This window comes from Astyanax mexicanus, chromosome 7 (genome assembly GCF_023375975.1).
Source record: "Astyanax mexicanus isolate ESR-SI-001 chromosome 7, AstMex3_surface, whole genome shotgun sequence".
NCBI lineage: Eukaryota > Metazoa > Chordata > Actinopteri > Characiformes > Acestrorhamphidae > Astyanax > Astyanax mexicanus.
In genome coordinates, this window is record NC_064414.1 from 44,116,096 (window position 1) to 44,132,920 (window position 16,825).

Genomic DNA, 16,825 nt, shown 5'->3' on the forward strand with positions numbered 1-16,825 from the left:
TATTCTGGTTTGGTTAACACTTTTTGTTTACAGAATCTTTTGCCATATGTTCCTTGGAATAAAATATATGATTTATATAACATTTAGATATTTTTACTTTACTTTTTCCTTCTTTAGTGTGACTTGTTCAAAAATCAAATATGGCATGTGTGATGTAAAGGTATAGTGGTGGTACGTTTTTGACATGTTTTAAATGATCTAAAATGAACAAAAAATATAATATAAAAAATATATATAACTAAAATTTTTCATTGTCAAACTTAAAGTATACATATGTACACACATATGCAAGTGTGTGTGTTAAATTTATGCCTGATGATGTCTGTAAGATTAAGTGTTTAATCTTTTTTTATGCAAAATTTTTGCACCATAACAAGAGAAATGCCTCCATCTGAAAGGTAAACTTTTTATTTGCATTCAGAAAAAGCATCAGCTTTTATCCACAACCATCACAATTTAAATAAAAGAAAAATATTTTACATATAAAACACACAAACTTTAGACATGACTGACTATGATGAATTCACAAACATTATTAAATAAGATCATCTCAATTAGCAAAACAAAGCAGGTACAGAGGCACTGCAGCGTCCCTAGAAAACCAGAACATACCTGACTACACAGTTACTAAAACCATGTTCTATACTAAGTTGACATGACATAAGCAAAATGTTGAACAAAGAAATGATTTATTTACTGGAAAACAAGATTATCTGAAGTCAACTAAAGGAAAAAATAGTCTGGTTGGGGTGTAAAGACAGTGACAATCCAATGCACTTATTAAAAAATATTAGAATACAATAATATATTGGTAACATAACTGTATTTGTGTTCATTTGACCAAAAATAAAATCCTCTATGGGAATCAAGTCTGAGCTAATTTAAAACACAGTGGATTTTTAATAGTATGGTCCAGGAGCCCTGTGTGTGTTATAAATAGTGACCAACTACTAATATAAATATATAAAGTCTGCCAATCTGACAGCGATTTTAAAGCAACCCACTTTTCAGAATTTCTGCATATGTTTTTGGTTGTCTGATCTGATGAGAAAATTACTATTTTTTTTGTTTTCTTCCCCCAGGGGTCCCAAATTTACCAGCAATATACCACCAATAAACGTACACATGCCGTTTTAATATATGCAATATTAATTATACATTACACATTATACAACAACGTTTTCTGAATCTGCAATTAAATTTCGCAGACATTTTGAACAATTAGTGAACTTTATTATCAATTCAGAAGGAATAGAAAAGAGGGGTAGCTTGTCATTTATTGTGACTGTGATAATGGCTTTTGAATTAAGCCCCCTTTGAATCAAAACCCTGGTTGAATAGTTGGGTTCCCCAATTCCAAAACTGGGTGACCAATGTTCAGCACTGTTTCCTTTATAAATATAAACAAGAAACCTGGCAATTAACAGATTGGATTAGGTGATTTGAGTAGGACAGTCAGCAAAATGTTACAAACACTGGTCCTCAGGATCAGAACTGAAAAGCCCTGGTTAATAGTATACAGCAATAACTCTGAAGCTGAATTAGTGTATAGGTCCTAGAACTGCAGTTCTAGTGATTATTCGGTACTGATCCATGTTTGCGCTGGTGCGATCTGAGATGATCGAGACGTTTAAAGCTGAGTCCACACACCCTGCAGCAGTACGGCCTCTCTCCAGTGTGTGTCCGCTGGTGGACTTTTAAGATGTCGGCCCGGGTAAAGCTTTTGTCACACATGCTGCATCGGTGCGGTTTCTCCTGCGTGTGAATGCGGCGGTGCAGCTTGAGGTTCCAAAGGCGGCTGAACTTGTTACCGCAGAGCGAGCAGCTGTAGGGCTTGTCTCCGGCCTGGCTGCACCGGTGCTTCCGCAGGTCGCTGAAAGACGAGTAGCCTTTCCCACAGTGATTGCACAGGTGCAGCCCTTCCCGCTGGTGGACACGCTGGTGGACTTTCAGGTTGCAGGCTTGGGTGAACTTCTTCCCACACTGGTTGCAGATGTAGCCAGGGTTGGGCCGATGAGAGACCATGTGGGCCTTTAAAGACCGCTGGTCTGGAAAACTCAGCATACACTGAGGACAAGTGTGAGACGGTTTATTTCTCTCAGCAACCATTTGCACAGATTCGCTGTGGTTCAGGTCCACTGGGTGGCTAAATGCATCTCCGCTGTAAAAACAATTATTACTGTCATTTACTGCATCTCTGCTGAACATGGGATGTGCCCGATGTCCAGAGTCTCCAATAAGTCCACCAGGAACCTGTGGAAGAGCATTTATGTCCTGCAAATATCCCTCCTCATTAATAAGTAAGCAGTTCAGGTCAGCTGTGTCTTGGCTATTATGTAAAGATGTAGATCCTTTTTGTCCTCTCTTATTTCTCAAGCGTCTTCCACTTTCTGCAGGCGTACCCATGTCAGTCTGCAAAGAAGCAGGCAGTGCCCCAAATCCCAAAACCTCTCCACTCCTTTGAGTGGACTCTGCTAATCCATTCAATGCTCCCATATCCAGCTCCTGATTTCCATAACTGCTCAGGTCCTCCATGTTGTAGCGAGTCCTATACTGTAGACCCTGAATATTGTCTTGTTCAGGAACAGGGTCTGGTTCAGGAGCATGACCCAAGCCTGAACTCCAGTCATCTTGAATCTGCTGCAACTCCTGCTCACTGTAGGTCTTACGATGATCAGAGCTGTCAGAAATTTCTTCAACTGCACAAGCACACAGGAAACAATGAATAGGTGTAAATAAAGCGAATACATTAACAATAAATAGTGAACAATGATGAAATCAAAATGTTATTTTTTTAGTGATCAAACTTGTTATAAAAAGGTGTTATGTATACACTTTCATAGTCAAATATAAACTCAAACACTGACAGAAACTGAACAGCATATATATATACATACATGCCAACTATCAACAAGATTAGAGCTACTTATCTCAAGTTAGAGATAAAATGTAAAGGTAAAAAATAGCAAAATAAATAATAACAGTTCTGAACTTGCATGAACTCATACCTTCAGGGGTCAGTCTCCACCCACCCTGTGGCTCATTGCCAGTTTGAACAGCTTCCGCTTTAAGCAAGCAGTCCATCTTTCCTTCCTCTTGAGCTGTATTCTGCAAATAGCACATACGACCACAACCACCACACCTCTTTAAAATAAGCCTGCACACCGAAATGTACTGTCACTTCAGAAGCATAATCTACAACACTGCATTTACATTATAATTAACAACTTATCTGCTTTTGGCAGCATAATCTACAAGGATTTTTATAACCTTTAAACTACAAACCACAGAAATAAACAGATTTTAGGTTATCTTTGTTCTCAAAAGACAATTGTTTATACACTGTGTGTTTACCTCTGCAGGTTTCATTTGGTTGGATACAGCCTCAGATTCCACATTTACAGGAAGATTAACCTTCTTCTCAGCTGATTCACAGCTCTTCCAATTCTCTTCCGCATCTCTCTCCTTTTTAAGTTTTTGAGCATTTTCCACATCTGTGGGATGAACAGTAAAAGTGATGTGTAATGACATATGACAGTGTATTCTACAGATTTTAATTAATTTGCAAAAATACATAAACTATTGCTTGTCTATCTCCAACATTCCATGTGAAAGATTTTAATTAAGAATTTGAGAGCATGTTTACTGGTTGGAGAACCATTCCAGGTTTTACCTCATGAAGCCAACTGAAAGAGTAATACCAAGAGTGGGCAAAGGTGGCATCAATGCTAAAGGTGCTACTTTGAAGAATCTAAAGTATTAAACATAATATGGTTTGTTTAACCCTTTTTTTCTATTTACATTGCATATGTGTTCCTTCGTAGTTTTTGATGTATTCGATATTAACCATATAAATCATGAATTGTATTTTTTGAGAGTAATATCATTTTTGTGTTGCAAAGTGTTGCAAAGTTTCAAGCACATCTCAAAGATTCTCAATGGGGTCTCATTCTCCCTGAAGCACTCTTTCACAATTTCAGCCCCATAAATCCTGACATTGTGATCTTGGAATATGTCCGTGCCATCAGGGAAGTAAAAAAAAAAATCCATTGATGGAATAACCTGGTCTATATTCAGTATATTCAGGTAGTCAGCTGACCTCATTCTTTCAGCACATACTGTTGCTGAGCCAAGACCAGAACAACTAGTCATCATTTACTGATAACTGTCTTTTGACCAGGCAGTGTGTGTAGATAGATAGATAGATAGATAGATAGATAGATAGATAGATAGATAGATAGATAGATATCAGGACTGACAACAACAGGGTCCCTGATTTCAATCCATCTATGATCATGTAAACACCTGAAATTCACCTGTTTGTGTGTGTGAGGCTGCCTTGCTCTTCCCTTCCTCAGACAGCCTGGCATTACCACAGTCTGCACACCTCAGCCTCCTGCTCTCCTGCTGGTCTTTGCGCTTGGTCTCGGACCACTGGAGTCTCTTTTTTAGAGACTCAACCTGTTCTCGTGATCGAGACACTTCTTCCAGAAAGCTCTCCTCCACCAGCCTGGTGATCTCGAAGATAGCAGCCTTAAAAACGGTCTCCATAACGCCGGAGAGCTGCGTCTGAAACGTGGGGATGATCTCAGACATCCTGAGCGCTGTGTTAAACGTGGTGGAGGTGCTGATTAATTAATGAACTAGCGTTAACTGAGCTGGATACGATTTAAACCAAGTGGTAAACTGGTTTCAGGGCCCTCTTTATGTGTGGGACCACTGTTTGTGTCCGTTAACCCCTAGCTAGGTTAGCCAGCTAGCATTAGATAGCATGAATACACACACGGTTGGTTTGCTAGCTCTAGCTAGCTAAGTTAGCTAGCTAAGGTTCTTAGCCTACAGTCTTAATAATCAATTTAGCTTTAGATCTAAACCTTTGCCTGAACCTATTTTACGTAATATCATATGCAGATATTGTTAATTAGCCAGCTAGCTATGCTAACCCTAGCTAGCTACAGCTAGCCACTCAAGCTACCGTACACAATACCTCATTAGCTAGCTAGCTAACCTATACTTAGCTGTTTATTTCTGGGCTGCCCCACAAAATTATAATAAAAAAACAGCAATAACATGCACCTAAATCTAATAACTCAGCTGCTTTAGCTACAGCTATAAAAGTCCGTGTCCGCGCAGAGAGAAGGCTGAAAGTTCGTCCTTATCCAGGCTGTGCTCTGTCTTTGTGATGGGGAACTAAAATACTGTTACACCGAGAGAGAAGAGACGGTGGGGGTGTTCACACGCTCCACTGACTTTTAGGCCACACATACACATAAAAAAATATTTTACAAACTACGGACAACGTTTTTATTCTACAAACTACGGATAACATTTCTTCCAAATTCCAAATAAAAATATTGTCATTTATTTGCAGAAAATGGGAAATGGCTGAAACAACAAAAAAGATGCAGAGCTTTAGACCTCAAATAATGCAAAGAAAACCAGTTCATAAGAGTTTTAAGAGTTCAGAAATCAATATTTGGTGGAATAACCCTGATTTTTAATCACAGTTTTCATGCATCTTGGCATGTTCTCCTCCACTAGTCTTACACAATGCTTTTGGATAACTATATGCCACTCTTGGTGCAAAAATTCAAGCAGTTCAGTTTGATGGCTTGTGATCATCTGTCTTCCTCTTTTTTTTTTTTTTTTTTTGTTATTTAATGTTTTATTGGTTTTAAAGTAATTACAATGTACAGGAAAATAGCACATTAATCAATCTCAACAAACAACAAACAAACTAACAAACAAACGAAAAGATTTGCTAATAGCACACAAAAAAAGAATAAGCACCAGTGTTATAAGCACTAAAAAGATTCTATAAAATAAAGCAATCAATACAGAAGTATAAGAAATGTTGCATAGCTATAAGTCAATCGAGTTTAAATACTCTGCTGCCTTGTCCCACATTCCATAGTATAGTTTATATTTTGGGTTAAAAGAATAGGACACCCGTTCCATCAAAATGTTTTCCATTAAAAAGTTTTTCCATATAGTTAAAGAAGGTGGCTGTGTCTCTTTCCATGAAAGTAAAATAGTTTTTTTGCCTATTAATGCAGAAGATAAAATCATTTTAGCTACTACTTTGCTAAGTTTACATACAGAGGTGTCACCTAATATCATTAGTCTTGGAGAAAGTGATATTTTAACATTTGTGATTTTAGACAAATGTTCAACAATACTTTTCCAAAAAGGTAATACACATGGGCAAGACCAGAACATATGGATAAGTGACCCTTCTTCTCTTTTACATCTCCAGCACAGATTTGAAACATGAAGTCTGTAATCATGTAATTTCTGAGGAGTGTAATGTATTCTATGTAATATTTTCATTTGAATAGATCTTAGCTTCATACTAGGAGTTGAACATTTTATGTTGCTCCATACTAAATTCCAGGAATTATCATCCAAGACTTCATTAATGTCAGTATTCCATACATTTCTAAGTTTGCTATGTGATGTTTTAAAGATTGGGCAATGATAATCTCTAATTTTCATATATAATTTGGATACAATTTTATTACGATTTTCAAAATCAAACAAAGCAGTTTCAAGTGAGGAAGGTTTAAAAGTAGTATTTGTATAAATTTGATCAATTGTTTTCTTTAGATGTAAAAATATATATGAATCAGAGGTGCCTATTTTAAATTTTTCTTTTAAACTGCGTAAATTTAGTAATTTGCCATTTTCAAAGAGGTCTTTCACCATGTTTATACCTTTGGAGCTCCAATCGACACTATGTAATGGTTTCTTATTTAATGTAAATAAAGGATTATACCATCTGTCTTCCTCTTAATTATATTAGAAATGTTGTAATAATACGTTTTTAATAAGATCTTGTTATATTTAAAGGTCTCTTCCTTCTTTCTGGCCAAAATAATGTTCCAGTAAAAAAAATATATATGTATGCAATGAACTTAAAGATAAAATTAAAAAAATAATTGTGACATTTGAAGAAATTTTATGCACTCGTTCACTTTACAAGTGTTTATTAATTACAATTTCTGACTGTTTGAGGCTAAATGGAAACATTTAATGTTATTTTTCATCCATTTTTTTTTTCATCTCTGCCCCTCACAAACAAAATTCAAAAATCTTTTCTTTATTTTCGGATCTTTGCGTAATATAGAATGCAGGAAATGGCATTATTTATTTTTTGTGTCTCCCCCACATTAAAAAATGCTTCTGACTCCCCTGCTTATTTAATTGAACTGCTTTTACTGGATAGTAAAACTCGGTGTATCTTAGCTCCAGCTGTTCCTCCAGCACACGTGACTCAGTACAAGCTACTCTGGGGTTGGTTTCCCAAAAGTTTCTTAGCACTAAAATAACTCCTAGATAGGCGAGTGTATAAATAAACGGAAGTTTTGGCTGTGAGTTTAGTGAGTTTGCGCAGATGTGCGCGGCTGCGCTGAAAGGAACTAATTAAGGGAACTTCAATTCTTAAAAACCCTGGAATAACACTTATCTTTGAGGGGTCGTTCATGGCAGTCTTTAGGGAAACAATTCACTTAAGGTGTTTTAGTCAACAGAGCATAAGTGTTCAACAACCTGTTAAAAATACAGAATGCAGGAAATTGTTGATATTTTGTGTCTCCCCCCATATTAAAAATGCAGTTTAAGATTGAGAGTGTGAGCATCACACTGAGCACTCTCTCTCATTCCACATACTATAATCGTACGATATAAGTACTTTCTTGTACTAAAAGGTACACTTTTCCTATTTGTACCTTCAAAGATATGATATTGGTCCTTACAGGGCCAGGATGTGTTTCTTCTGTAGTGCAAAGTCTTTCCTAACAGCAGAAAGTACAGATCTGTTTCATTTAAACAGCCAAAATTACATTCGGTATTCTGTATCACTACGTATAAATAATATATATTTTTTATAACTATACATTTTTTATTTGAAAGCCAGCAAATTTTGATCAACAGGTTTTTTGACACATATAAATTTGATGATATAATGTTTATAATCTTTACTGGTAAAAAAAAAAAAAGACTTTCACTGAAAGGCACTCTGTTGTATGTCAATATAAGACACAGCCCCAGCAACAAGTACTTTTCAGTGAAAGTCTTTTTTTTTTGTACCCAAGTTTTTTGTACCAGTAAAGATTAAAAAGAAAATAAACATTATCATCAACTGAATATGTGTCTGGCTTTCAAATGAAAAATGTAATTTTAATGAAAATGTAATTATTTTTAAAAACTAAAATATATATTGTTTATTAGTACATGATACAGAGTACTGAATGTAACTTTTGGCTGGTTAAGTGGTACAAATCTGTACTTCTTGCTGTTAGGAAAGACTTTGTACTTCAGAGGAAACACATATGACCCTGTAAAGACCAGCATTACACCATTGAGGGTACAATTATATACAATTATGTACAATTTAGTACTTATATCGTACCTCTGTTTTTAGTGTGTAATAACTCTGTACGTCTTTTTCTTAGTTAAAATAATGCTAAGATGCTTTTGGGAAACTGGACCCTGGTCCTCAGACTGGAGACGCTGAGGGGAGAAGAGCAGGTGCACTTCAGGACTGGAGCTGCTTACAGCTTATATATCTTACAGCATGTTTCATTAAGTTGGGTTAAACAGTTCATTCTAAATGATTAGTTCCTCAGCTATGAATAACTATAATCTATTTAATAGTAAACAGGTTGTTGCGGAAGTGTTGGAGATGTGTTTTCTGTGAGTTTGCGGAGTTTGCGCGGATGTGCGCGGCTGCGCTGATCTGCAAGCTGCTGCGCGCAGGCGGTGAGCGCGGGCTATGATGTGTAGATCTGCGCTGAGCCGAGCGCGCGCTGGTGCGTCACCGTGAACTCCGCCGCCGCGCTGCGGGAGAAACAGAAACTAATCGGGGTTGATCAGCGGGGCTCCAGCGCGCTGTGAGCGGGAGGAGGATGGAGGAGAGCGGGGGGTTTCAGAGCCAGTTCAGCGCGCTGATGGACAGCGTGCTGCAGACGGCGGTGGCGGAGGCGACACGGCTGTTCGAGCGCACTTTGCACCAACTCAAAGCCGAGCTTCTGCACTTGAGGCAGGAGAACGTGGACCTGAAGTCCGGGCTTTACACCCGCCAGTTAAAGACCAGGCACACTGGAGACGCATCTCAGAGGAGCGACCCCTCACCAGGACCACCCAGATGTGATGCTGAAGTGCAGTGTGGTAAGACTACTGTATAAACTCATTTATAAACAACAGGCATTGGCATAACACACACAGACACAACACTTCCTGGAAAATCATTAACGACTCACCATGAAGACATGTACACATATAGGAAACCCCATTAAACCTTCTGTCTATTTCATATGTTTATGTTTAATCACATACAGCTCTGATTTTACTATTTATATGTATATGTTTGGGTAAAATGAACATTTCAGACAACATTTCTCCCAAATTCCAGATACAAATACTGTCATTTAGTCCATTTATTTGCAGAAAATGAGAAAGATGAGCTTTCAGACCTCAAATATTACAAAGAAAACAAGTTCATATTCATAAAGTTTTAAGAGTTCAGAAATCAATATTTGGTGTTGTAGTCATAGTTTTCATGCATCTTGGCATGTTCTCCTCCACCGGTCTTATACACTGCTTTTGGATAACTTTATGCCACTCCTGGTGCACACATTCAAGCAGTTCAGCTTAGTTTGATGGCTTGTGATCATTCATCTTCCTCTTGATTATATTCCAGAGGTTTTCAATTTGGTAAAATCAAAGAAACCCATCATTTCTAAGTGGTCTCTTGTTTTTTTCCCAAAGCTGTATATACACATATAGACATTTGAGCTTCATTTCAACAGTACCAACAGAGTTGGAGGTGAAACAACAAAACATACAAACAAACAAAAAAATTACTTAAAAAAAATCAGCAGACATGCATTTTTATAAGAAAGAAATTGTATTTATTGCTATGTAAAATGCCCATAGATAAATTAAAATGAGCTGCAAATGATTAGAACATCATTAGGGCGGATCTTGGAGTAGCCTGTCCTTAAACAGTCTTGTACAGAATGAAGAAATGTTTTTAAAAAATAAACTGTACAATGTAATCAACAGATATGACCTTTTATGAGGAAACATTTTGGATGAATTAAAATTATATAGTAAGAGATAGGGCTGGGATGGTAATTGATTAATTTGATTAATTGCATTACTGTTTTAATGCGATGTTCAAAATGGGATAATGAAGACTGCACATCTTTACATATAGAAGCTGCCAGATTGAATCTCAGTAGAAAGGATTGTGCTTCTGTCAGATATCTATAAAGAACTCTATTATTTGGCAGTGATTTACAAAGTTTACAAAATTTAAATAAAACAAATATAAGATTTACTGTATACAATAGTAAAAGTCATTAATGACAAAAGTTTAAAGGTTTGAACAGTACCAAACCGAAGTATCTTTAGTTAATACGACTACTGCAATAAAGAGAATTGCATTCTGAGTTGATATTTCCATCCCCCACACTGCACTGTTTATTGTGTAACACCTTAATTGTTTGTCTAACAGCATCAAATTAACATGTTTATTTATGTTACAGAAAAGCCACTCATGGTTGAGAGATGCTGTAGCCCAGCACAGTTTGGTGAACACCCTCTTCAGCTACAGCATATCACCAGTGATAGTCTCGCAGATTTGTGTTCCAATGCTTCAGAGGATGGAAATCGACAGCTGGCTTTGCTGCTCATTAAGAAAGAGGTCAGACATAGTTTCAGTAAGATTCATATTTAGTTAAATTAATTAGTGAAACGGTTATTTTTTTTGTCATTTCTGCTGTGTAATTGAAGCACAACCAGCATCAAAACAAGACAACAATATATACTGTACCTGCTGAGCACAATTATGGATGCCTTTTACCCATCTGTGCAGTAGCTTACCAGCATAGAACATGGTGTGAACACCTTTATACAAATGTGTAATTTAAATAAGGGTGTCCAGATATTTGCATATGACTGTATTCATGTATGTATTAATTTATTGTGTATTTTTGCCTTTTAGCCTCAGGAGGCTGACTGTGATGACTATGCACCTGGATACTTTCTCCTGAAACAAGAGGGCGCAGAACCAATACTTGTTCGTAAAGAGCCTTTTAAGAACACGCTGGAAAGAGGTGTGGGAGTTACCATAATTAGACATACATTTACTTACAGCAGGGTTTATATTTTTGACAATAGCAATAATAGCTTAGTGTTGAATTTACAGTTCACTTCCTACATCTATTGGCTTGCTTTCAACTAACCCAGCTTTCCCTTTCTGCATGTCCACAGTTACACTTCCATCAAAAATCCAAACAGTCACCAGATGCTGTGAAAAAAACAAAGAGATATCAGTTGCTACTACTGTGTCAACCACTAATGTAACCTCAACCTCTAATTCAGTGTCCTGTGGCCAAAGAGTGGACTCATCAACTAACAAAATCACACCGACTACCCAGAGTACAACTACATTAAGAGGTTTGACTCCTCCAAGTGATAAAGATGGACAAACAAGCTCTACATCCCCTAAGACATCGCCAACTGTACCAGAGCAAACAGCGAATTCACCTCAGTCATCAATTCCTGCATCGACATGTACAACAACAGTCTCCCTGTCTTCAACCAGGACTCATCCAACAGCTCCCACAGTTTCTCTTCAATCAAATCGGCTCCCTGAGCCACAAGCCAATCTCAGTACCCCCCAATCTCAGCAAATTGTTAAGAATATCCAGCGTCCAGTTGCAGGGTCACACCTTAGTCCTCAGCCAGTGCGACTCCCTTTTTCTCAACGACAGAATCTAGGTACAAACTCTCGCTCTTCTATTCGGTCATATCAAGCATCAGTTGCAACTGCAGACAAAAGAGTTCCTCCAGCCCTAGTTAGACAAACCGTAACACCACGAGCTCAGCCCTGCACTCAGCCCATACGACATTCACTCCCTCCAGTTGAATCGGTTATTCCACGCCACAAGAGGATGACCAAACTTAGTCATTTTCCCGGTCCTAGAGTCCAGACTCCATTTTCTCCAGGCCAGCGCACACTTCTGTCAGGCCAGGCTCCTAAGCCACTCTCTCAGCCTCCACCAAACCACGTCACAAATCCACCTGTCCAAGGCCAAATCCCATCATTCCCTGGCCCAGTTTCTCCTTTCAAAGGCCCAGGGGCACATTTTCCACGGGTGCGAGGTTCTCTTCCTCCTGTCCAAGGTAGAGTTCTACCCACCAAAGGCCCAGCTCCACCGGTACAAACCCCTCTCCCACCTGTCCAAGGCTTACTTCCACTTGCCCAAGGCTCTGTTCCACCTCACCCAGGCCAACGTCTACTTGTACAAACCACACTTCCATCTATGCAAAGCAGAGCTCCACCCATCCATGGCCCAGTTCCACAGGTACAAACCCCTCTTCCATCTGTCCAAGGCTTACTTCCACCTTCCCAAGGCTCAGTTCCACCTTACACAGGCCAACGTCTACCTGTTCATGGCTCAGTTCCAACTGTCCAAGGCTCAATTCGATCTGGCCAAGGCTCAGTTCCACCTCACCCAGGCCAAATTCCACCTGTTCAAAACTCAGTTCCTACTGCCCAAGGCTTGGTTCCACCTAACCTAAGCCAACAATCACATGTCCAAAACCCAGTTTCATCAGTTCCTGGCCCAGTTCTACCTATACAACCCCACCTTCCACCTGTCCAAGGCTTACCTTCACCTAACTCAGGCCAACATCCACATGGTCAAAGTCCAGTTTCATCCATCCAAAGCCCAGTTTCGTCTGTTCAAAACCAAATTTCATCTATTCATAGCTCAGCATCATCTATTCAAGGCTTAGTTCCACCTATCCATCTTCCGGTGCCCCCAGCCCATGCTCAAGTGTACGCTCGGTCAAATGAGAACCTTCCACCACACTCACAGAGCTTTAATATTCAATCTCATTTTCCTTCTGTTCCTCATCATCATATAACACCATCAACCCAGCCATTTTATCCACAGACTCAGATCCCATTTACCCAGTCCTACATTCCACCTCAGTCTTCTGCTGCCCCAGCCACAATTTCCCAGACTAATGCTCCATCGCCACTAGACAAAACACCAGTTACTACATCCCACTATCAAATGCTGTCTGACTCTCTTTGTTCTTCATCAGACCAGTTTTTCCCTCCACCTGACAGTACACTAGACTTGCCTCCCATGCCTTTCCAGTCACCAATTGTCTTAACCCAGCAGGAAGCTGCATTAGAGCAGCCATCCATGGTCCAGTCACAAACATCTGAGCAACCTTTGCAGCTAGCACCACTTCTTACTTTAAAGGAACAGCAATTAGCAGCTTCCAACCAAGGCAATGTGCCTAAGAGAGTACCTTCAATGCCTGTGGACATAATAGGCTCTGGTGTTAGTAATTTTGAAGAACCTATACAGAGGTTTCTTCCTTGCTCTGGCCAAACAATCAATTGTGAGGGCAAAGATTTCATTACCAATGAGATGCACAATGATAACTCAAATAACTCAAAAAATGAACAGGATAGCAGTACAGCACTCACGTCTGGGGTGAGAGAACATTATATGGTTCTTTCCAAGCCAGAGCCAAATTCATCATCCAGGATTCCTCAACAGTCTTCCGGGCAATCCTTGCAGCTTGCACCACTTTTAACCCAAAAGGAACAGCAAGCAGCAACAGGCTCCAATCAAGGTAGTATGTCTAAAGGAGGACCTACTGTACCTGGGGATATAATGATGTCTGGAGTCAATAACCTTGGTGAGCATATGCCAAATTTTCTCCCTGGCTCAGGTCCAACTATCAATTGTGAGGGCAATGAATCCATCACTAATGAGATTTTCACTGAAGACTTTTCAGAAAATGACCAGGACAGCCATGTATCATTTATGCCTGAAGAACATTATAAGTTTTTTTCCAAACCTGAGCCAAATTTCAGAGGGATAGAGGGTCCACAAATAGACAGTGAGGTTTCTGACAAGAACCCGACTGGATGCAATACAGCTGGTGTAGTTTGGGAATCGACTGACTCATCTAGTACATTACCACATTCAGCTCTTAGTGCCTCAGCACCAAGCAGGGCTCACACTCTGCAGAAAGCTTCACGCAGAGTACTGGAGAGAAACACTGAGTGTTCTGAATGTGGCAGGATTCTCAGCAATGCATCTTCACTTCAGAACCACATGAGGCTCCATAGAGGCGAGAGGCCGTACAACTGCTCTCAGTGCGGAAAGGCCTTTCCCAGTGTCCGAGGCCTCAACCGACACATGAAGGTCCATGCAGCGGAGAAAGGTTACAAGTGTGAGGAGTGTGGCAGGTGCTTCGTTTACCAGTTCACACTAACGAAACACAAGCTCATCCACTCGGGAGACAGGCCCTACCCCTGTAAAATATGTGGCAAGAAGTTCTTGGCCAAGGCAGACAGGACCACTCACATGCGCATGCATACAGGCGAGAAGCCGTTCTACTGTACTCAGTGTGGGAAGTCATTCAAGCATAGAGTCGCACTAAACATGCATTTGCAGGGACATAAAGGTGAGAAGCGTTATGTGTGTCCGCACTGTGATAAAGGCTTTGTAGACTTGGGTAATTTTAAGAGACATAAGCGTATCCACACAGGGGAGAAACCTTTCGAATGCAAAGCCTGTGGTAAGCGTTTTACTCAGTCTGCTCACCTTAAGAAACATGCCAACACACAACATGCAGTCTCAAAAATAAATCCACCTTAACTAGTCAGTGTAAGCTATGAAATAGAATTAACACCAAATTGCTTTAGAAGTATAAAATCATTAAAAGAAAATTGTTGCACCTAGAAAGAATCATCTCTTACCAGTAAGCCATCAATGGCCAATATCTGCCCAGGATCTGCAGGAACATTCAACGTGCATGGAATGCATTATTGCAAAGCAAAATTAGGAACCTCTACAACTTCATGCAGAGAACTCTGGCATTACACATTCATTACACACTACTTCTGTAAGTGTACCTCAATATATATGATCAAGAGTCAACCTTAATCTGCATAGCATTTCAATCTGAAACTTCCTTCTGGGTGCAGCTATTTTTGCAACTACTTGTTTGACGAGTGTATTTGTGCAAAGTTTACTGATTAATTCAGACATTTTTTTCAAGAATTTCTTCAAATGTTAAGCCAATTATTGCTGTTTCCTTTTTTATTGAATTCTGATTTGTTCTATGCTGTGAAAGTGTCCACTGTAACAGAGTGCTAATGCCAGAAAGATGCCTTAAACCTTTCATGTCACATGTTTACATTTTACTTTAGGGATTTGAAGGTAAGAGTAACCACATGATGAGCTTTTTTAACGCAATAACCAATTTAATTCTAAGAAATCAATGGTCTTACACTGGTTTTGTGTTTTTTTGTATGAAGTTAAATACTTGAGTTGAACTTGTCCAGTCTTATACACAACAAGCCAGTGAGATTTCAGAGTTATATTCCACCTGATTAACGTTTAAAGACTGGGATCAACTGATTAATCCAGTGGAATCGGGTGTGCTTTGGCTGGGTTGGAATGAAAACTGCAGCCATACTTGGGGCCCCGTTTGAACGATATTCAACCGAGCTATCAACTGCAAACTTTGCAGCTTGATTATGGAGTGTCAGTGTGTCTTTGGTATCATAAAAACGGAAAAAGTATGCCTTTCACGACACAAAATGTACAAAAGGCATGTACTAATTCTCCTAATTAGGGCGTAGCATGCAAAAAAAAAATCAGCGAATCACCTTTGTTTTCCATTGCCATTCTAGCAATATGCTAGAAATTTACCTGACCACACCTCATTTCCAGACCACCACGCCCATCGTCGTAGAATTATTCAGAAGCACTGTTGCTATTTAAACAATGCAGGTGGAAGGTGGGAAAATAAACTGTTGGTGGGGTGTAAGATAGCAAAAAAATATTGAGCAGGGTGTAAGTTCTAAAGATCGGACACCACTAGGTAAAAATACTTAGTCAGATAAAAACTGTGAAAAATGTGGGGGATTTAAACTTTTGATATTTTAACTTGAAAAATCAGTGACAGCATTAAAAATTTGAGTTAAGTAAAATATCATTCTGCTTAACTCAAAGTTTAAAGATGCTTTTTAAAAGAATCATCTGTTTTAAAAGTATATTAATTTACAATCACAGATACTCTGAATTTAAAATGCAAGTAATGCAAAGAAAATGTGTTTTTTTTTAAATTGCAGATTTCACCATTCGGGTGTTTTCTGCCCTTTTCTTTTCCTGAGTCATCATGCATTTTGCTGTGATGAACACTGAAGGCAAGATCATGACCAGATCAAATCAGATCATGAGGTAGCATTTTTTTATGTATATTGTCTAAATGACTAAAAAAGATCCTGTACATTTCAGATTTTAATTTATTGATAGCCTAAACAGTACTAAACTAAATAGTTTGTGATCTCAGTGCTTGATTTATCTGGAATACTTTACTTCACAACAATACCTTACTACAGAACTTCAGTACCCATAAGAAGATTGTTCAGCTTTGTCTATGCAGTTTGTTTTTAAGGAGATTCTAAGATACTTGCTGAAAAACACCAGTGACATTTTATTTATTACGTTGCTGTACATATTATAGTTGTTCTCTTGAGCCTGTTAGTTTGTGTGTGAAGTATTAAGCCATAATTGTTGTCATTAAACAGAGACTGAGCTTTGTTTTCTTTCTTAACGTCTGTCCGAAGAAGCTGCTATGCACTGATGAAGCCAAATAAAGCCTGCTTTCTATTTCCTGCATGTTGCCGACCCTTTCATTTTCAGATTGACTCATGAGCGTTATTTTATTCAAAGCAAGCAGGGAGTATGCTGTAAAATGCACATGAGTGAGATCT

At 38.8% G+C, this 16,825-nt stretch overlaps 2 protein-coding genes across 2 annotated transcripts; one reads left to right on the plus strand and one right to left on the minus strand.

Moving 5' to 3' along the window:
- Positions 1-392: 392 nt before the first annotated feature.
- si:ch73-109d9.2 (C2H2-type zinc finger protein) lies at positions 393-5,226 on the minus strand. Its single transcript, XM_015607564.3, has 4 exons — positions 4,317-5,226; positions 3,355-3,494; positions 3,009-3,108; positions 393-2,699 (listed from the first exon to the last, which is right to left on the minus strand). The coding sequence occupies exons 1-4, from the start codon at positions 4,594-4,596 to the stop codon at positions 1,570-1,572; spliced, it is 1,650 nt and encodes a 549-aa protein (XP_015463050.2). The 5' UTR covers positions 4,597-5,226; the 3' UTR covers positions 393-1,569.
- A 3,429-nt stretch (positions 5,227-8,655) lies between these two features.
- On the plus strand, positions 8,656-16,730 carry LOC103036197 (uncharacterized). The gene is made up of 4 exons (XM_007256066.4): positions 8,656-9,168; positions 10,551-10,708; positions 11,009-11,120; positions 11,278-16,730. The coding sequence occupies exons 1-4, from the start codon at positions 8,907-8,909 to the stop codon at positions 14,697-14,699; spliced, it is 3,954 nt and encodes a 1,317-aa protein (XP_007256128.3). The 5' UTR covers positions 8,656-8,906; the 3' UTR covers positions 14,700-16,730.
- The last annotated feature ends 95 nt before the right edge of the window (positions 16,731-16,825 follow it).

Coding starts and splice junctions, on each gene's coding strand:
- si:ch73-109d9.2 (XM_015607564.3), bottom strand. CDS start 4,596: ATGTCTGAGATCATCCCCACGTTTCAGACGCAGCTCTCCGGCGTTATG. Junction 3,495..4,316: donor AGCCTCACACACACAAACAG/GTGAATTTCAGG, acceptor TTCATCCCACAG/ATGTGGAAAATGCTCAAAAA. Junction 3,109..3,354: donor ACCAAATGAAACCTGCAGAG/GTAAACACACAG, acceptor TGCTATTTGCAG/AATACAGCTCAAGAGGAAGG.
- LOC103036197 (XM_007256066.4), top strand. CDS start 8,907: ATGGAGGAGAGCGGGGGGTTTCAGAGCCAGTTCAGCGCGCTGATGGAC. Junction 9,169..10,550: donor TGATGCTGAAGTGCAGTGTG/GTAAGACTACTG, acceptor TTTATGTTACAG/AAAAGCCACTCATGGTTGAG. Junction 11,121..11,277: donor TAAGAACACGCTGGAAAGAG/GTGTGGGAGTTA, acceptor GCATGTCCACAG/TTACACTTCCATCAAAAATC.